Source organism: Sardina pilchardus, chromosome 16 (assembly GCF_963854185.1).
Source record: "Sardina pilchardus chromosome 16, fSarPil1.1, whole genome shotgun sequence".
In the NCBI taxonomy this organism is placed as follows: domain Eukaryota; kingdom Metazoa; phylum Chordata; class Actinopteri; order Clupeiformes; family Clupeidae; genus Sardina; species Sardina pilchardus.
The window spans coordinates 14,220,666-14,240,673 of NC_085009.1; the positions used below are offsets into that span (position 1 = coordinate 14,220,666).

Sequence of the window (20,008 nt, forward strand, 5' to 3'; positions counted from 1 at the left end):
ATCATTTCCGTAAAACACTTTCCTACGGTTTATACACAATGCATTAGAAATGACTAAACCTTTGCATCCCATCTTTCATTGTCAACAGGAAGCCACAGTCAGAAACACTGAAAGCAGGAAACCTGTCATCGCGTGTGAGCCGTTGCGTGGTCTGTATGAAGAGGACGTAACACAGCGTGTTTAGCGTCAAAAGGCCATAATGATAGCTGTAGCGACTGCGTCAGCAGCAGGTGGAATTCCAATGGTGCATTGTCTTCAAGTCAAACTCTGGTGCTACTGTGCAACACAGCAAAAAAACTGTTATAAAATGAATTTATTATCCTTTTTTTGAAAGAAGTACCTCATTAAGAAAATGCAAACAATCCCAGAATTGTGCCAAGGCGGCAAAAGTGCATTTAGTTTTTCTTTTCCTGTCTCGGAGAGGGATTTTTTTCCTTTCACACGAAAGTAATTTTCTTAAAAGATTTTTGATGTTGGTACAGAGATGGTACATCTTTTGAGACAGAAAAATGCTCCGTTTTCTTTTTTTTTTCTTTTCTGTAATGGAGCGGAATTGTCTCGATTTTTACCAAATCGGCACTTTTGATCATCAAAGAGAAGAAATGCACTGAAGAGCTACATTAGTGAGACGTTAGAGTTTTTTTTATGCTTCAAAACATTTCTCTCCATCACTTGTTGCTTTCCCTTTGTTGGTGGTAACCTTTACTAATCCTGCTGTGTCCACAACTGGTTAACTCCCTATAGACATTTCCCCCCTTTTGTAAGTAATGAAATGTGTATATTGTGTAAAACACCTTTTTTAGTGTTAGACATAAAAATGGTAGGCACTGTCATGATGAATTCATGGGTGTTCATTCATGTGCTCACTCACGTACTTACACGTTCACTTACACAAGCATTGTAAAAATTGTGTGTGCTATAAATGAAACAGTATTTTTATATATATAAATATATATATAAGAAAAAATACAGACTATATATATATATTACAAACCTTTCAGCTAAACAACACTGGGAAGTTCTTTAGTATGGTAAATATTTCCTTACATTGAATAACATTTCACAAACTACAGATATTTGAGTGGCTGTCTCCCATGAAGCTTTCCCTGTCAAAGGTCCAAGAATATTTACAATACAATTATGCTGTATGTTCAAGATTTTTTTATGCTACTTTAACAAAATATTTTCTTGGAGGACTTAGATCTTCCTGCAGTTGATCTTAATCTCTTGAATACAATAAAATATTAGAGATATGAATATTTTCTTTCGCTGGTCTTAGTTGTGTTTCAGTGTGTTATTGTACATATGTGGGAAGATAAAAAAGGAACGAGGGCCAATAATTCCTATGACTATTTTTCTCTTGGATTTTAGTCACTTTGGGGTGCAAGAATATGTATTAATTTCAAGAACTGTTTTATTCATGTTTATTATCCAGAAGTTGTTATACAATTTTAAGACTGAAATAAAGAAATACAAAACTCTACTGCTGGTCAGTGTCATTCAAAACAACAACAAAAAATAACAGCAAAAGATAAAGTCAATTTCAAAATCTCAATATCTGACTTCTATTGCTGAGGTAGTCCACCTCAGGTTTTCTCTTGACAAACAAGATGTAAATTTGATTTTGACCACTAGAGGGAGTAATTGGGAAGTTAACAAGTAAAATACAAAAGATTGAGGAGAGAAAAAACAATAAGTGGAATGCGTATGAAAGCACATAAGGGTTTAATATCTCCTCTCGTTGCCTTTGTTTCATGTCTGAGAAGTTTTATCCAGATAACCAACACAGCCTCCTGGGTTCCTGTGCGCGTCAGTCATGTCAGCTTCGTCAGCCCTCTGTGCCATCCAGCCTTTGTTTTTGTTTTTGTTTTTTTCCGACTGATTGTCTGACTGTCAGCCAAGGGGACTATTAAGCCATCGAGCTTTAGAGAGGTTACCAGGATCCAGTGCTCACCAAATAAAAAATGACATTTGTGGCCATCACTTTGGGCACGATGCTATGCTGTGTGTGCTGGAGAGCATAACCACTCAATAGGATCATTGTCAGAGGGTACTGTACAGTACAGCATGTAGCCTACAAGACTTAATTCTTCCGGTGCGGATGGCATTCATTCAAGCTCGGGAGTGAGAGCTCTTCTAACTAAGACACCTTATATGGGACACTGATTGGTTGTCTGTCAGGCTTATCACATCTTCGTGTTTGGTTTGGCAAAATAATCATGGTGGTTATGGCACAGGTCATGGTGGTCCATGGTCATCAGCAAATGTAACAATTTTTGACTGGAGACTTTCAGATTGATTCCTTGATTGCTTAATTTTCAGCTCAGTCAAGAGCTCTAACTACAACTGGCACTGGGAAGCACAACCTGCAAGCATACAAGTATGCTTATTTTTCAAGAATGTTCTATTTACAAATGATATGCATCAGAGAAACTTCAGTGTGTGCACTCAAGGTGCACTTGAGTGTTACTCAAATAGGTAATAAGTGATGCGCGATGACGTCATTGTCAGTGCTCCCTATATCTTGATGACAACTGATACAGATGTTTGGTTACCCTTGAAATCAGTTTGTCAGTTTATCACAGTCATGTGATAAAAGTCTGTGTTTTGTTTTGGTGTTACAAGTGTGTTTTGTCAAAGCCAGCTGAGAATCCCAGTGTGTGTGTGTGTATTATGTGTGTGAGAGAGGGACAGAAAATTCCCAAGAAAAAAAGGTTTTCCTCTGTCTGGGGAATTTTTGTGTCACACTACTGGGATTTGGTGCTGAACGCTCAGGTCAGAGAGAGGGCACGAGGGGCTCAGCGGCTTCTAGGAATGTTGGAGCTCCGCTCCGAAGTTCACCTGTATAGCAACAGATTCCTATAAACTCTCTCTCGTGTGAGACCGTTTCCTGAATCACAAAAGGCCCTCAACTCATTTGATTGTCAACGTGATAGTCTCACAACATTTTAACATACAAGACGATTTGAGTCACGTTGTTTCTATGAGAAGGCTCCCTGAGTATTCTCCGTCCTGAACAGCACACAGAAGACTCAAGAGTGTTATGCTAGTCATGACAAGTTACCTGTGAAAACTTGTAGGGGGAAATCGGAGGCCATTTTTTCCTTCTGCACTAGTCATAACAATAGGACTGCTGAATTGGTTAGCGGCCAGTTTAGCTTCTATTGGTAGAGAGTCACAGCAATGTTTTCCCAGCCAAATGGTTAAAACTGTACTTTAGCCTGCTCTGTTAATAAAATCCTGTTTATCCACCAAAGGGACTTTGTCCTCTTGGCACCTGACTGTGGCCGCAGTGTGTTTGTTGCAGGGGCAGCTTACTGCTTTCGTATAACAGCCCAGCCTATGCTTATTTGAGTTTAGGTGAGTGACGGCAAAAAAAAAAAAAAACAGCTGCTGCAACAGGATTGAAAAAAATAGTACAGATAATTTTACACAATTCTATAATTACAATCACATAATTGTATTCTTGTTCCAAATAAACAGAGGGCAGTGCAGAGTCAATGTTTACGTTAACACATTTTTATTGCAATAGCTCTGTTGAAAGCAAAAAAAAAAAAATCAGATAAATATAAACACTATGCAATGCTCAAAATGTTCTGACTAGGTCTCCCTTGCTCTCTCCATAGAAAAGAGAGGGAGAGAGGGAGGGAAATCAACACTTTGGGGGGGCAATTAACATAAAAAAAAGAAGAAAAAAGCAACAAGTATTTACAGTAGAGGATGCAGCCATGAACTGGTCTATTTTTCTTTCGGCCATACATTTCAGATGATGTATGCATTGGGATGAAGAGTCCGACCCCCACCCCCCTCCATAGCTCAACCCCACTCTGTCAAGCTTGAAAATACATTTTTCCCTCAAATCAAAAACACAGGTTGCATGGCAATGACAACGCTCATCAGCATCGTTCTTATTCTACAGATTGCCCCCCATCATCACGTTCATTATTTCGGTTTTGTATTGTACTACACAGCAGCGAATTAAAAATAATAATTATAATAATAAGATACAAAACATTGGGCAGAGGCTTTTATAAAAATGCAAAAGTCTTCACAAAGAAAAAAAATATCCGCACATTCCTTCTCACACCAGGTTTTTTTCTTTTTTTTTTTTAATTCCTCCCCAGCCCCACAATTTCCATTACAACACCACTGAATGTTTTAACCAATTTCACACAATAGCAGACATTTTTTTTTTTTTTTTTTTGCTCACTGTATTTCAGTCTCCTCTCAGATCTGTAAACTATATGTAAACTGAGAAGAAAATAGAAATAGTATTTTATGCAGTACCTACACACTGGAGTGGGGGGCATATGTATATTACTTACTTATTATTTACTATTGTCTTATTTTTGTTATTCATTTCAAATGCCGTATGGAAAAGGGGTTGGGAGTATAGAATACGATTACTTTTAAAAAAATAACTGAAATGAACTTTGTGGTTCTAAAATTCTCTGAAATCCTGGTCACTTTCCAATGAGAGTGAAATGTCCAGAACAGCAGTTCTTTAAAGCTTTCTTAGTGGATAGTTTATTGGTTGTGCCAGTACAACAAAAATAAAAAATACATCTATGAAGCAATATATCTAATACTTTTCAGTTCACTTAACAACTTTTGTTTGAAAATATATTACAGCACATTTTCAGGACTTTAGCACAGGCTGAACACAGCTTAACCAAGGGGTCAGAAACAACTGCTTTCAGAGACTTCTCCCCAGTATATATTTCTTGAAAATGTCGACAATAATAGTCACCCTAATCAATCAGGGTCAAAACTATGAAAAGATTTGTCAAAGTGAATTATTGTTTCCATACTTTTGTACACATCGCAAAAGCATTCCTTCCTATTCGTATCAGCAATAACACTCATTGTCATTCCTACATCGAAACACAATCAAGTTGTACCATAAAAATATTTCCCTGTACCTTTCCCTCGTCTTAACTTTCTTCAAAGTAAGAAACTTCAATAGCAGTTCTGCATATTTGGTTCTGTCATATATGAAGGGAGCTAGGAGCCAATGACTTGAGGGGTTGGAGATTTTGTTCAGGTAGTTAGTTTAAATTATTTTTTATTATGCATTTAAATTTAGCAAAGCCAGTGGATCTCTAGTGGTGGAAGCAGTACCAAAAACAAGCTCATTCTTCCTCTGCTGTTCAAACACTCCTTTTAACTACAGTGTCTTCACTGATTTGTCCAACATTGAAAAAAAAGGAACGTGCGAGTACACACACACACACACACACACAGAACAGTACCGTTGACACTGCATGGGGTATGGAGGGAGAGAGAGAGAGAGAGAGAGAGAGAGAGAGAGAGAGAGAGAGAGAGAGAGAGAGAGAGAGAGAGAGAGAGAGAGAAACAGATCATGGCACATTTCGAGGACAAAAAAAATATGCTATAACATCACAACAGGAATCAGCTTTATTGCAATCCCCTTTCACAACTTCATAAAAACTTTTTTTGTGCCTATTTTTCCTTCCCCAAATCCAGGAGCTAAAAGGTGAGGCACATATTTAGAGGACTGAACATTTCAATTAGCATCCTGCCCCAACAGCATCCTCAACCTGCACCCTTAAAGGCCTGACCGTAAAAGAACCCTGTTTTTACCTGCCACGACACCTGTACCATCTGCAATATAAAGCGCATCTTTATTCTCTGAGGTGTTGGCCGTTTGTTCTCAGAAGGTACCTTAAACTTTGCTTGTTTGTTTGTTTGTTATTATTTGTATTATTATCGTTATCGGCAACAGAGATAATAGTGCTGTTTACATAGCGTTAAACTGACCAAATGCACGCCTTGTTAACAGGCTTTTCGTAACTTCCTCTGGCTTAGATTTGAGCTGTTTTTGATCAGTTCCAGGGCAAATCCTACTTTCTCTTTTGCTCTCCTCATTTCTCTTCCTCATTCCCTCCCTCCCTCCCTCCCAGCGATTCCTGCATTCTTGGCAAAGCCAGGAAGAGTTTGGGTGTGTGGGTTTGAGTGGAGTTTGGACGTGTGTGGGTGTGGGTGTGGGTGGGGGAATAGAGCTTGCGTAGGGGGCCGATGTGGGGAGGAAGGACAGAGGGGCGGAGGGGAGGCGGAGCAGTATCCAACTGCTGGAATGCACAGCACGTCACACCTATAGTTTGGCAGAGGGTTACTGGAACCCCTTTACGTCATCACCTACCTCAAACCCTCTCCCTCTCTCTTTCGCACACTCACTCTCGCTCACACTTTCTCTCAAACACACACACACACACACACACACAGACACCTCACTTTCTCTCACTTAAACACGAGGAGTCGAGCGGAGACTGCTGAGACTGCAGGAAAACGGAACAGAGAACACCTCAGAGAGAAAGAACGCTAAAAGAAGTCTTCAAAATAAACTCAATCATACAAACAAAAAGTACCCAATACCAATCCGATAGAGACGCCAAAGCCAGTACCTGTAGTGATCAGTGTCAAAATTAAAACTTCAATCTGTGGCAGTAAACAACAGGGGCATGTAAGTCATGAGAAATGCGTATGCGTTTATAATATATATATATCTCCCCCAGATCTGTCCCAACCAGTCTGAGCTTCAGGGTCTATCTTCCATTTTGTGCTGTTCAATGATAACTATAATTATCATTTGAAAAAAAATAATTAATGCAAATCAAAAATGCCAGTGCAGCAGCTTGCTGAGGCACGACGAGTGAGAAACAAACGGTAACAGTGGGCGGGTCAATGGAAGGCCACCGTCTGGCCGGTCTTGAAGTGACGGGAGGTGACGGGAGTCGGGCCGATCAGAAGACATCAACCAGCGAAAAGGGTCCAAACCTTCAATCTGCAAGAGAGAGAATGGAGAGGGGTTAGGTTTTTTTTTTTTTTTTAAATTTAAGTATTGCAAAGAAAATAGAAATCATCCAAGAGATTGGATTGCATTATCACAGTGTGTGTACTCATAAGCAAAAAGAGCCTCTGATAACAACAAAAAAAAATAAACACAACAAAAAAAACCACACACACAACTTCATTCAACTTCATTTTGTTCAGCAGTAGTATAGAGTAGAGGTCTATGTGTCATCCCAAGCCAATCTGTCCCCTTCAGAGCGAGTTTATGGAACTGATGGTTCTGGTAGGTCCAGACCACTCGCCTAAGTTGACCTTGCTGGGACAAGCAGCCCCTTTGATGGAGGCCGTTTTGTCCCATCAAACAATGCCGCCACGGGCAACAATGCGGATGCTTTGACAGAGGTCCAAGCGACTGGAATGCAGCGGCCTCATTGTATCCCTTTTTTCCCCTCTCTCCCTCCCTCCCTCTCTCTCTTTCTATCTCCCCCTCTCTCTCTCCCTCCCTCCCTCTCTCTCTCCCTCCGAGTTTACCTATGAGAGAATCCTCATCAATAGCAGTGGCCCGTGTCCAGACCAAAAGCAGTGTGGCACACACCACCATGCAGGCATGCACCAAACCTCCATAACACTATACCACATTCCAATGAGCATTGAGCAAATGCTCAACTTTCAACTGACCACATCAAAGACACATACTGTACGTATATTCATAAAAAATATACAATGTACACATTTTCATACACTAAGAGGCAGATCCCACACAAAGACATTAGAGAAACTCCTGACCGCAAAACAGAAAAAGCGCTTATCCTTGGCCTCTACATCACACAAAAATGCTCATGGTATGCCAATACAATGCCGGAGGACAGCGAAAGTATGTACTGAAGCAATATCATTTTTCCATAAGGCTGACTAGAGACACAAATGAACCTACTATAGGGCTGGTGGACAGGACACACAAGTGGACATGGCACACAACCAGCTGAGTTAGCAGCCAGGAAGGTTGCTACCTTACACGGACAAGATTTGGGAAAGATTCTTGAAAGATTGTAGTCTTGTAAAACAACAGTTTTAAGTTAAATGCAGCTTTTTTTTTACTGAATTACAAACAAAATACACATTCCTGAGTTTTTGGTGATTTGCAAACGGATGTCAGTGGGCACTTCTCAAGATCATCCTACAGAATAAATTCAAATCAATTCAATTCAAATTTGCTAACAAGTTCGCCTGGGTTCACCCAACTTAAGCCTACCTTACACTGACAGACTTTGACAAGATTTGGGAAAGAGTCTTGAAAGATTGTAGTCTTTTAACTAATGCTCCTCATTCAAGCTTTACTCAAAAGACTACAATCTTTCAAGAATCGGTCCCAAATCTTGTCAAAGTCTGTCAGTGCAAGAAGGGCTTTAAGGGGAAAGGGAAGGAACAACTGAGCATGCTCAAGGGCAATACAGCCAATCACAGCCCTGAGGGTGTGTAGGGACTTCAGGGAACAGCGTGATGGGATCATCTTAAAACCCAAAACAACAGTTGGTCAGACTGATCGTTTAAAACCAGGAAGGGGAGACCATAGAATCTCTGAAGTTCACCTACAAAAAAAAGCTGCCATCTTTGAGATCCGGTATCTTGCAAGTTTTCCTTTGGGAAAATAACATGGGGTTTTGGCTAATCACACCTGTTAAACTATCACAGGGACGAAGAAGTCTGAAATGCAGACGCTTTTCTCTACACACTTTTGTCCTCTGATTGCAAGTGGCTCCAGAGAACTTCGGTACTTTAAGACGGCAAACTTTGTTGCTACCCCAGAACTAACCTGCAACTTTGGGTCATAAAAGGGAATTGGAGGATTGTTCTTGCACATGTTGCTATTTTGCTTTTCCACAGTAATACAGTAAAACACCTTTGGCCAGGACACCTCTTCATGCACTCTAACCTCTGTGAAGGCGTGGCCAGTCAATACTACCACCAGAGACACTTGGCCCCAGGCAGTGTCCCTTGTTTAAACCAGCATTCAATTTACCAAAAATGTGATGGAATCTGGGGAAAACCATCACAGGGTGAAATTTCACCAACTTAAGATTCTGATACTGCCCCAGGAAGATCCCGGACACCATCCCCTAGCAACGTCCTAGATACTGTGGCTGGGATGGTATCAAAATGGTATCAAAATCATAAGTTGGGTGAAATGTCCCTATGAGATGGGTTTTCCCAGATCTCACCACAAAAATGCAAGTTGGAGGCTGCCCTACAAATGAGAGACTGACGAGTAAGGCAATAGGCCCATTTTCAGACTAGTTTTAAAGTTGGTCTAACGGTCAAACAGCTGAAACTTTTAGTGAGATAGTGTTGTCTATAGTTGGTCAGATAATACAAAATCCCTATATTTAACAAAAATACAAGAGTTCTCCATTTTGTCCCTGTAAAAAGCCCAAACGGAGTTGTTTTATTCAAAGGTGGTCTTGGTCTCGGGGTTACTCAAGGAAGCTGAATGTGGAGAAAAAAAATACTACAGGCTTTAGTGTGTTTAATCTGAATTTGTAGAAGTTAACTGGGATGCATAAGTGTCAAAGTAGTCAAGTAAAGTGAGTGGGTTTTGCAGTAAACTCAATTAAATTATTTCTGATCTTTAACACCATATTTTGTATGTACATTGTAATGCACAGTCAATTTTATATTTGTTTGTTTACAAAGTACTTCAAAGTACTTTTCCCCAACGGCTTCAGCTGACCAAACTTGCTGCATCAGTGTAAAGCAACTGATATCTTGCAGATGGTTCCAAAGTAACATCCCAGGAGTTTCTCAATTCCCACACAATGGAGCAATGTCATGCCACATGAATCATTTCTTGATTTCTGTGACGCATGTACGCAGGCTTAAGACAGGTTGACATATGATTTCTCCCCACTAAATGCAACACTTTAGTTTATTCCCACCAATCCCTCAAGACCACAGATTTTGGCAACAAGGGAAAACACCCTTGTAACAAAAAGAACATTTGAGCAAAACCCAACTAGGAAAGGGAGGAGCACCTGTCTGGTGCAAGGACAATAACAGCACCAGAACTTTTCAGGGATATCCCTTTAAGAGCTGGGCCAGCAATGAGTGAACGGAGAATGTAGGAGAGGGAGAGAGAGCAAGAGAGAGAGTAAGAGAGAGAGTAAGAGTGTGTGTGTGTGTGTGACTGTGTGTGTGTGACTGTGTGTGTGTGTAACGCAAGCGGTGCACTTGACACAGGGAAGGGATCCTATTACCTCCGCTGCACCCGTTTCCTGCGTGTAAGGGGGACAGCAGCACTGTTGGCTGCATTCAGAAGTCATAAATAAGGGCCACTCTCAAAATAAAGCTGCAAATATAGACATATGCCGATATACTGAAAGGGCACGTAGCCCTCATAGCACAGAGCCGTACTACACTACAGCCATGCTCTTCCCTCTGCAGGTCAATGCCAGCCAACCACCCACTCACATGGACTATGGACTCCATTCCCCCCCTCCCTAACACCCCCTCTTGCTCACAACAGACATATAACATTTTCCATTTGTCCGTTTTTAAAATGTGTAGTGTAGGCCGCATGTCCGTTCCATACCATGACCCGTAAATAAAAACCCATCTTAAGTAACCAAGCAAGTGGAGGACAAATAGATCCTGTATTATGAAAGGACATACGACACGGCCACCGATAGGGATAGGGTTCCAAAAATAGGCCTTTCCTTAACCTTAACGTAGGATTTTAGCTGCTCTCAGTAAAGACACAATGAGGAGCACACACACACACACACACACACAGAGAACAGATAGAGTCTGTGTGGGCTTCTACCTGTTGGGCTGGCTTGTGTGTGTGAACTGAAAGCGGAGACTGAGGGAGCGCGTCCCACGTGTCATCATTAAACCGCATTCCTGTGTGTGTGTGGCCGTACTGTGGCTCATCAACATTCTTCCAGCAACGCAGCTCCCCTCTCTCTCTCTCTCTCTCTCTCTCTCTCTCTCTCACACCAAGATACTACCAAAACACCACTTGCAAAATACCTTCCTGGTCAAAACATAACACGGTCGTCCAAAACATATGCCCCGAGGTGATGTTTTTACATCATAACACTGAACAAACGCAATATTGTCCAAAGCACTTGACGATATCGGACTAGGCCACATCCCGTCTGAGCGAGACAAAAATCTCTGCATCTCTGGCCACAGAACACTAGGTCTGTCAAGACTGGGAATTAAACCGCTAACTCAATGTCAAATCAATGTCATCAGTGACTTGCAATAAAACAGCAAACAAACCAAAACACCGTCAGGATCCAAATCCTCAAAACTGGCCACAATAAAAAAAAACTACCAAACAAATTCTTCATAATATTATCATCATCCCAAAACTCAAAAACTGTGCTGAAACTAAAATCAGGCCTTTGCTACTACAACAAACTTGATGCACAACAAATCCCCATCCGTGGGAAGGCTACAGAGGCGATGCTTTGTGGCATGTTCAAACTCTTACTTCCACTGTTCAAACGCTGAGCTCACCTTTTCAAATGTAGCCTATTTCCATGGCCGTTGCGTTGGGTCATCATTGCAAACCATGCCCAGTGGACTGTGTCCAGACCACCAAACCACAGAGGCATTAGTCTATACCGCTCTGGAGGGAGCACTACATCTCCACACACACTCATTCCCTTTGAACAGTGATGGTGGTACGCTACTTTGGCATATGAAGTGTGAAAATGACCACCGATATCTTGGCACCAAAAATATGATTGCATAAAAATCTGCAGCAGTTCGCACAGAGAGAGAGAGGGAGAGAGAGAGAGAGAGACAGAGAGACAAGAGAAGGAGAGATAATTCCCTTCCCTTGCTCTTTCCGCTATTGTTTTTATCATTCACAAACGTTCTCACACACCTTCATCTCTCGGCTGGAAAACAAACACGTGAGTCAGTCAGAGGCTCTGCTGAGAACACTGACTCACTCTCACCCCTGCGCTAATGTCAGACCCCATCTTGGTCATCTCGCTCCTCACACACACACACACACACACACACACACACACACACACACACACACACACACACACACACACACACACACTATTGCTACATACAAAAAGGATGTCACAGACAGAGAGAGGAATTCCTCAACAAGTTCAAATGTCATTGACTATGGGATTTTGAAGCACAACAGTACTGGTTCTGAAATAGAAAAATAAACTAAGAAACAGTTTTGAAACCACTGTTGTTCATCACTGTTGTTTCATCTTGAAAACAAAAGAGGAACTCATACAGGTCTTCAATGGCCCTTTAAATCCCAAGATTCGCATAATCGGCAGCATTTTGACCCAAGACTGTTAAAGACTCCACCAGCCTAGAATGGAACAATTCTAAAGAATGGGTCATCAATGGAGAGAACAAATAGAAGTAGCAAGATGGCGGATCTCATTGATTAGCCTTAGCCTACCTTCCTCTCCAAACACCCACTCCAGTTCACACTGGAAAAAAAACTGATCGTCCTACTACAGTGGCAATACCATACATACAGCAGTATTTGAGCTACTATACAATGTTATTGTGATTCTTTACATTTTACAGTACAACAAGTATTGGGTTTTAACTTGACTTGATTGTGGCATACGTTACGATTTATTTCTCCCACGTACTGTAGGCCATTAAACTTTACTGGGAGTCTCAAAATCAAGCCATATTGTAGACTTCAGAGGCAAGCCATCAGAGCAGATGTAGGACCCAAAATGAAAGTCATCACACAAAAACTATGGACATTTCCCATTGCCGTTTTGATATAATACTGAAAAATGATATTGATACTGCATTGATTTTTTCCCCCCACCTTGAGGGTGCACACACACGGGCCAAGAAACTTTCAGTTAGGGCAGATGCCCGAAAGCAACAGCATACAATAACTTTATCTAAGACATGGGTTCAGGCGATCACTCGGGTGATTATTGAAGTTGGACGCTGCTTTTCAGGTCCCGTGAAGACTTCCACCTCCTAGTGACTGATTATAACATCAGAGTTCAGACTGTCCTCTTGTAAGCCTCTGTAAGACAGAGGCTGGCACAAACAGATCCACTGTCCAGTGTCCACCTCCCCCTTTCTATGCCTCTATGCTTCGCTCTCTCTCTCTCTATGCCTCACACTCAGTCACTCACTTACTCACTCACTCACTCACAAACACGCGCACACACACACACACACACACACACACACACACACTCACAGCGTGAGCTCATGACACACGCCAGCCCTCGGCAGGGCAAAACAGCACCTCACATCTGCCTAAATAGCAGGGCGGAAATAGAAACATATTTAACCGACGACTGCACACCGACTCCAGAACAGGCTCCTTCCAAAAACACCTGACACTGCATTCTCCTCGCTGCGACTCCAGAAACAACTTCTTACGGAAACAGCCAAAGACTGCTTCTCACCGGCTCTACCCAAACACCATAAACGCTGCACAAACATACCTGACAATCAGCCAAATGACCCTGGAGCCCACCATTACTGATTGCCAAGATATCGCTGACAGCCGATCAGTAAATAATGAAATAATAAGGACGGCTGCAATGAAATCAAGTATTTCAATCCACCCACACCTCACATTTAGTAAATACAAACACCGGTGCAGTAATATACATCTGGCACAAATAGAAAGGGAAGGAAAAAGAAATAAATCTATCGCTCTGCTTCTTGTATGTATGGCTAGGATTGTTTGTCACAAGTTACACATGGAAATCGAACTAAAGGTGCCTATTTGCTAGCAACACGGCAGCAGTGCATCAGCCAGTGCTGCTGGTCTAAAAAAAAAAGAGGGACAGAGAGAGTGTAAACCATATGTTTCCTTCTGAAACAAATAAGCCATAACACCCTCCAGGGATACAGATTTCTCTGTGGAACAGTAAAAGCCAAACCTCTTCTAAATGAGGTCTGCACTTTTGCTCAGCAAAAGAGAGAAGATGGAGACGTGAGAGAGATGTGAAGGTGATGTTTTTTTTTCGCCTGCAACTCATGAGAGACTCAGGTATCAGAGGGGGCAGGTGTTTGTTTAACTCACCTGTAGATGTGCTGGTGAGCCCTTCCGATTTGGTGAAGTCTATGCTAGCATAGGCCCCGTTCTCCAGGAGGGGTACACCTGCAGCAGGTGAGGGGGGCACGTCAAGAGGGCCGCTGGGGCGGCCGTCTTCCCGCAAGTCCAAGGCGATGTAGTTGAGGCCATTCTGATATCCCGTGGACACGCCACGACACATATATCCGGACGCCGGATTCGAGCCTTCGGCTACGTCCGCAGGGGCAGCCGCTTCGGCTGCAGTGGCGGCGGCAGCGCCGCCTTGCGTACCGTTGGATCCGTCGACGCACATCCACACGTTGTCGAACGAGCCCGAGCTCTGCCAGCGGTTGCTGTCGGCGGCCTGGCGCGAGGACGAGGAGTAGGTGGAGGTGGAGGTGGCGCTGGTGCAGGCGGCGCCGCCGCCGCCCGAGCCGGTCGGCCCCGGCGCGGACGCCGAGGCGAACGTCTCGGAGCTGTGTCGCCGCCGACCCTGCAGGTCGGCGCGGATGACCTTGGGCTCGGCCTGCGGGGGCGCGAGCGGCGCGGCGTAGTGCGGGTCCAGGGCGCAGAGGTGCTGCAGCATGGCGCTGGGGCTGCCGGCCTCGGCCCTGCCCAGGCCGAAGGTCATCTCCGTGTAGTCGTCCGGCGGGTTGCCGCTCGCCGCCGCCGAGGTCACCGGGCGGATGTACGTCGGGGGGTTCCAGGGGGCCACGAGAGACGGACGCGGCGCTTGTGCGGGACAGCAGCTGTCGGCCACGTCCAGGCTCATGTAGTCGTCCTGCGGGTGGTGCGGGGGCGGAGGAGGGGTGGCGTTGGCGGCGGCGGCGGCGGAGGAGGAGGACTGCTGCTGCTGCTTCTCCTGAGCGCTGGAGAAGGCCGAGCCGGAGGGGGGGGACGCGTAGGCGGGCGGGCGCTCGGCGAACTGGATGTTGATGTACTCGCCGGGGCTGGAGGGCGCCTCCCGCAGGGCGCTGTGGAAGCTGCGCCGGCCGAGGGGCAGGCGCGTGGGGCGGACGGCGCGGCTGTGGGCCCGCGGGTCGGTGGTGCTGCCGCCGCTGCAGCTGGCGAGAGACAGGGGCGACGGGTCCACGGAGGGCTTCGCCGGCGAGCTCATGGGCACGTACTCGTCCCGCGGGTGGCTCTCCCTCCCTCCCTCCCTGGCGGGGGCCTTGTAGGAGCGCGGGAGCGAGAAGTACGGCGTGGACAACTCCGGCGGGATGGCACGCGCACAGTGGGCATCGCCGGGAGGAGGGTGCTGCTGATGATGATGATGCGCCCTCGCCGAAGTCATGTCCATGTACTCTCCGTGCCCGGGCGGCTCCGAGATGGCGCCGCTGGGATGGGCGGGTTGCGGCGCGGGGGATCGACCCGCACGCGGCAGCATCATCATGTAGCCCCGGGCGTCTGCCTCCTGCTGCTGCTGCTGCTGCTGCTGCTGGGTGGATTGCCTGTAGCCGTGCGCCTGCGGGGACAGGGTAGGGGAGAGCGCAGCCCTGGGTTGCATAGGCATGTAATCCGAGTCGCTCATGGGCGTGAGGGCAGAGCCCGCGCCGGGCATCATGGGCATGTAGCCGTCGTCCGGGCCCGGGCTGAGAGGAGCCCGAGGCGCTCGGGCCTGGCTGTGGTCCGAGGAGGAGCTGTAGTCCGAGCGCAGGGAGGACGACAGGCTTCCCTCTCCCGCCACCTCGTCCAGCGAGAGGGCAGTCTGGGTCATCTTCTGGTACATGGCCACTCCGCCGCCGCCGCCGCCGCCCACCTGCCGGGAGAAGGAGGGCGTCCGTCGGCGCACGGAGTTGGCGGGTCGGTCGTCTTCCGCGCCGCCGCCGCCGTCGTCTCGCAGGGCGCCCATGTCTCCGGCCGACGCGCCACCGGCGTCCCGCTGCCAGCCCATGGCCATGTAGTCGCTGAGGCCGTGCTCCTCGCGGATCGGCGGCGTGTTGCCCAGCGAGTCCGGCGTGTTGCTGCGCACGCGGAAGTAGCGCACGTCGCCGGGGCTGGAGCCGTACTCGTCGGACGAGTTGAAGCCGCCGTCGCTGGGAGAGCCGCACAGGGAGGCGCTGGAGGGGCGCGTGAGCGTGTCGGACACCGAGCCGTGCCCGCTGCTGCTGGACACGCTGACGGGGCTGCTGGTGGAGGGGAAGTGGGAGACGGGCAGCGAGGCCGAGCGCGTGTGGTAGGTGGAGCCCACGAGGGCGCGAACGTAGCGCCCGCCGCCGCCACTGCTGCTGCTGGCGCCGCTGGCGGAGGCCGAGCCCTCCTGTCGCCCGAGGCTGAGGCGGGCAGAGTTCAGGTGGAGCAGGCTGCCCGTCACGGAGCGGAAGGGCCTGCTCATCGTACCTTCGCCCTCGCTGGACGTCCGGAAGCGATAGCCGCTGGCGGCGCTGCTCTTGCTGCTGGGTGGAGTGCCGACCACAGACTCGGTCCGGGAGCGGCGTTGAAGCCCCGTCTGACTGGGCGGCAGGTTGCCCAGGTGACGCCGCGTCGTGATGAACGCGATGGGGTTCGAACCCGAGGACTGGCTCTTGCTGCGTGGCCGGAACTCAGCATAGGCTTTCAGAGCCTTCATGGTCTCTAGGATGGTTTCATGCATACTCTGAGCCACCACTGAGTCATCTACCTGCATCCAGATCTCTCCAGGGCCTATGGAGGACGAACGACCCACCTCGATGAAGAAGAAGCTCTCCGAGTGGCCGCAGCGACGGATGTTCATCAGCTGCAAGTTGACACACGGGGTCTCCGAGTTCAGTTTCACTAAGTGGATGCTCTTGGAGGAGAGACACAGGCGGTACACTCCAGTCAGGTTCTTGCTCTGCCCCAGACCTTTCGGTTTCACGTTCACCTGCCACACCTCTTTGAACACGGTGCCTGGTAATACCGTGCCATAGCCATCATCCAAGTCATCAGCATCATCATGCCCCCGTTTGCCCTCACTCATCTGCTCGCTGAGAGCCAGGTACCAGTCTTCCTGCTCCTGCTCATTTTCCGCCACAATAGCAAAGTACTCATCTTTAGTGTACAGAGCTATGAGGTGCTTGTTCTTCGAGTCGGCCCTTTTGTTTACAGTAAAACACTGATATAGATAAATAACCCTTTTTGGAGAGGAGGTGGTCGCGGTTCCAGATGAAGAGGCAGCCGTTGCACAAGCAGCAGCGGCAGATCGAAGGCTATTTCTGAACTTCTTTTCGCTGTCATAATATTCCAGTCGGCTAGGCCCGAGATGACTTGAAGCCCTCAACACAAAAAACCTTTTATGTCCGTGTTTTTGTTTCCTCAAGTAGCCACACTTTCGTATATCATCCACCCCGTCTGAAGAGGTAATGGCACTAACGTTAGCATTCGCTGCACAAGCGGCTGAGGCTACTGTGTGTGCGTTGCTAACAGAGGCAGGGGAATCCTCATCTAACATTACCGGGTTAATACAGGAGGATGAGTTTCTCACCGGGGATTCATGGTGGTATTTTTCATGAGAAAACTGTTGCTGAGGCGAAGAGTGGTACTGTTGGTGATCCTTCGGCTGGGTGTTCTGAGGTTTGGAGGGTGGTAAGTGTTGGAATCGAGCGCCGCCAATATTAATTAACGGAGATGAGGGTTCCCCGGCAGAGGTGTCGCCGTTGGCCGCAGTGGCCGAAGATTTAGTCCCCAGAGCCCTCTGTTGTGTCTCCAGCATCAACATAGCGGCTTTGCTGTCTTGGTAATTTGTAAAATTTGCCATTAGGTACTACAATTAAAGGTCACTTTACCTTAGCCGTAAGAACCTAACGTTAGACCCCATTCTTGTTTGGGGAGACCGTGTCTCCAGCGGCGTGGCGCGTTTCGGTCTTTCCAATAATAGGCTCCTCTAGGCCGCTTCAGAAAAAATAGGTGTCCTGCCAATGATCCACGAATTCAAGCCCAGCAACTGCAACATGACCACATTCACCCGTTTCTATTATCGGTAGCTAGATCCTTCAGGCTTGCTATCAGTCTGTTCCTCGCTACCTCTCTGTACACATCTCTACGTACGAGAGCACAAACAACACGTGACCCGTGCGTCATCGATTGGTAGGCGGGATGATATGATAACCCAAGGTTTCGATTTGTGGATCTTTGATATTCATGGGCGTCTATGCGATCATGAGCCAATGCCCATACAGCATTCTCATTTACGTCAATTTCAACCACCAATTATAATGCAAAGAGTTTCACTGAGGCGAGGGCAACAACGTTTAAGCAATGATCGACAGTATTTGCATCCAATTAATAGTTTCGGTGAAATGGGCGTTGTAGAACTACGTGCCAGTCAGAAGACGACTATGTTATTTGACATTAACAGTGGCCAATCGTTTTGAAGAGACGCCTCCATGAATCTAGGCCAGAGGAGAGGAATTCTACTTGAGTTTCCAGCTTTCTGCAGATCAGAGACTTGATTTTGCCTATAAAGACCTATAATGATTATTCTGTTGTCGTTCTAATGATTAATTTCCACCTACTCTTATTTGGCAGCTCACGTCAACCTATAGATTTTCTTGCTTATTCCTGGTGAGGCCAATTAATTCAGAATGCTGACAGGGGACCAACTTGCTGTGAACATTATGTTTGCATCAATCAGCCAAGCAGGAGCAGTAGGCTACAGTCAATGTGTACCCCTAAAGAGATTAAACCACACACTAGTTGATACAAAACATGAGGATTTTCAAGGATGAATAGGGGGAAAGTATCTAGATAGGTTCAACCAATTAGTAAACCAAGTGTGGGAAATAGGATTTGGACAAGGTGTGTAGACCTATACATTTTTTCTCTGAAAGTTTTGTTATCTTGAATGACTTGTAGCCTATGGACTTATGTCACCAGACATGAGCTAGACCCATGAGCTCACACACATGCCTGCACACACACAAACTCATCTTTGACATTAGTTAGATCAGATTACTGGGTTAGTGGGCAATAGTTCAGCCAATTGCTCTGTCTTTAAAACAGCATTAAACACACATTTCTTAAGCTTGGCTTGTATCTCAACCAGTTTTGATATGATTGTCAAATTCATCTTGATTGCATGGTCACGTGAAAGGCTAACACTTGTGATTCCTAATTGGTCCTAAGTAGCCTATTAGTTCGGTGGTCTGGGATGGCCATATGTAAGAAAAGCTTAGAAAATACAGCACAACCACAACTCATCACCATGGCAAGGGAATCAGTGATAACTTGGCCATTGTTTTTGCGGTTTTAGAACAAAACCCATCACTGTGGTTCCACCGGGCAGTCAGGCAGGAACTGTTCATGATCATTATGTGGAGGGTGATTGATGAATAATATGAGGAAATATTGCCTACTGGTATATATATGTAGATTCCTACAAAACCTCAAAGTAAATTGATTTTAAGTTGAAGTCACTGTTTTCACTAGGCATGGAATCTAAACAGAGAGGTCCGAATTGGAATTGTACTGTGCATTGGCTGCTGAATGACAGAAGTGAATACACAGCATAGTTTTTATAATGAAGACATGTATGCTCAACTGGGGTGCAACAGTCCAGATAAATTATCTATGAGTGTATGACAATGAATACGGAAGAGCTAAATCATCAGCAATCATCAGTTGCTCAGGATGTAGACATCAATGTTGCATCAATGTCAAACTCGTCATACTGTTCAAAACACTTCCACCGCGCCTGACACCTGACATAACCATAAATCTCTGACATAATATGACTCCAGGTCACAGCATATAGTTATATAGTTCTGCATATATAACCTATGGGAAATATCATGTATACATTGCTTTATCAAAATATGTATTATATTTTACTTATATATTGTACTTTTAACAACTGTCACAAAAAAATATCTGAGAAATGATGAGCCTCTGAGATTCCCATACATAATAAGATCTGTTACCAGCTGACATTTTTATAGAAGTGAACTTTGATTGAGTGCAAGCTGTCCACTTTTATAACACTCCCACTCCCTCAAGAGGCAAAATGGCAAACTACACACAGATCCCACTGTACCAGTGTCTCCTGCTGTATCTGAAAATACTGTATCATATTATGCACCCATGTTTTTTTTTTTTGCATGTTTTTTTTTAACAAGGAAGTGTGCTTGTATACACGTCAGGCCATGAACTATAACAACTGAAATATTTCAGTTTTAAAGACAGACTGAT

At 45.7% G+C, this 20,008-nt stretch overlaps 2 protein-coding genes across 2 annotated transcripts in view; one reads left to right on the forward strand and one right to left on the reverse strand.

Moving 5' to 3' along the window:
* Positions 1–1,483, forward strand: part of col4a5 (collagen, type IV, alpha 5 (Alport syndrome)) — a 43,408-nt gene extending 41,925 nt beyond the window's left edge. Inside the window, exon 50 of the mRNA XM_062516743.1 lies at positions 89–1,483. Within this exon, the coding sequence (XP_062372727.1) occupies positions 89–170 (82 nt within the window). The 3' untranslated portion in view covers positions 171–1,483. The remainder of the gene's footprint in view (positions 1–88) is intronic.
* Positions 1,484–5,280: 3,797 nt separating this feature from the next.
* LOC134060131 (insulin receptor substrate 2-B) lies at positions 5,281–17,849 on the reverse strand. Its single transcript, XM_062516744.1, has 2 exons — positions 13,874–17,849; positions 5,281–6,805 (listed from the first exon to the last, which is right to left on the reverse strand). Exons 1-2 carry the CDS (start codon positions 17,577–17,579, stop codon positions 6,801–6,803), a joined length of 3,711 nt encoding a protein of 1,236 aa, XP_062372728.1. The 5' UTR covers positions 17,580–17,849; the 3' UTR covers positions 5,281–6,800.
* Between the last annotated feature and the right edge of the window lie 2,159 nt (positions 17,850–20,008).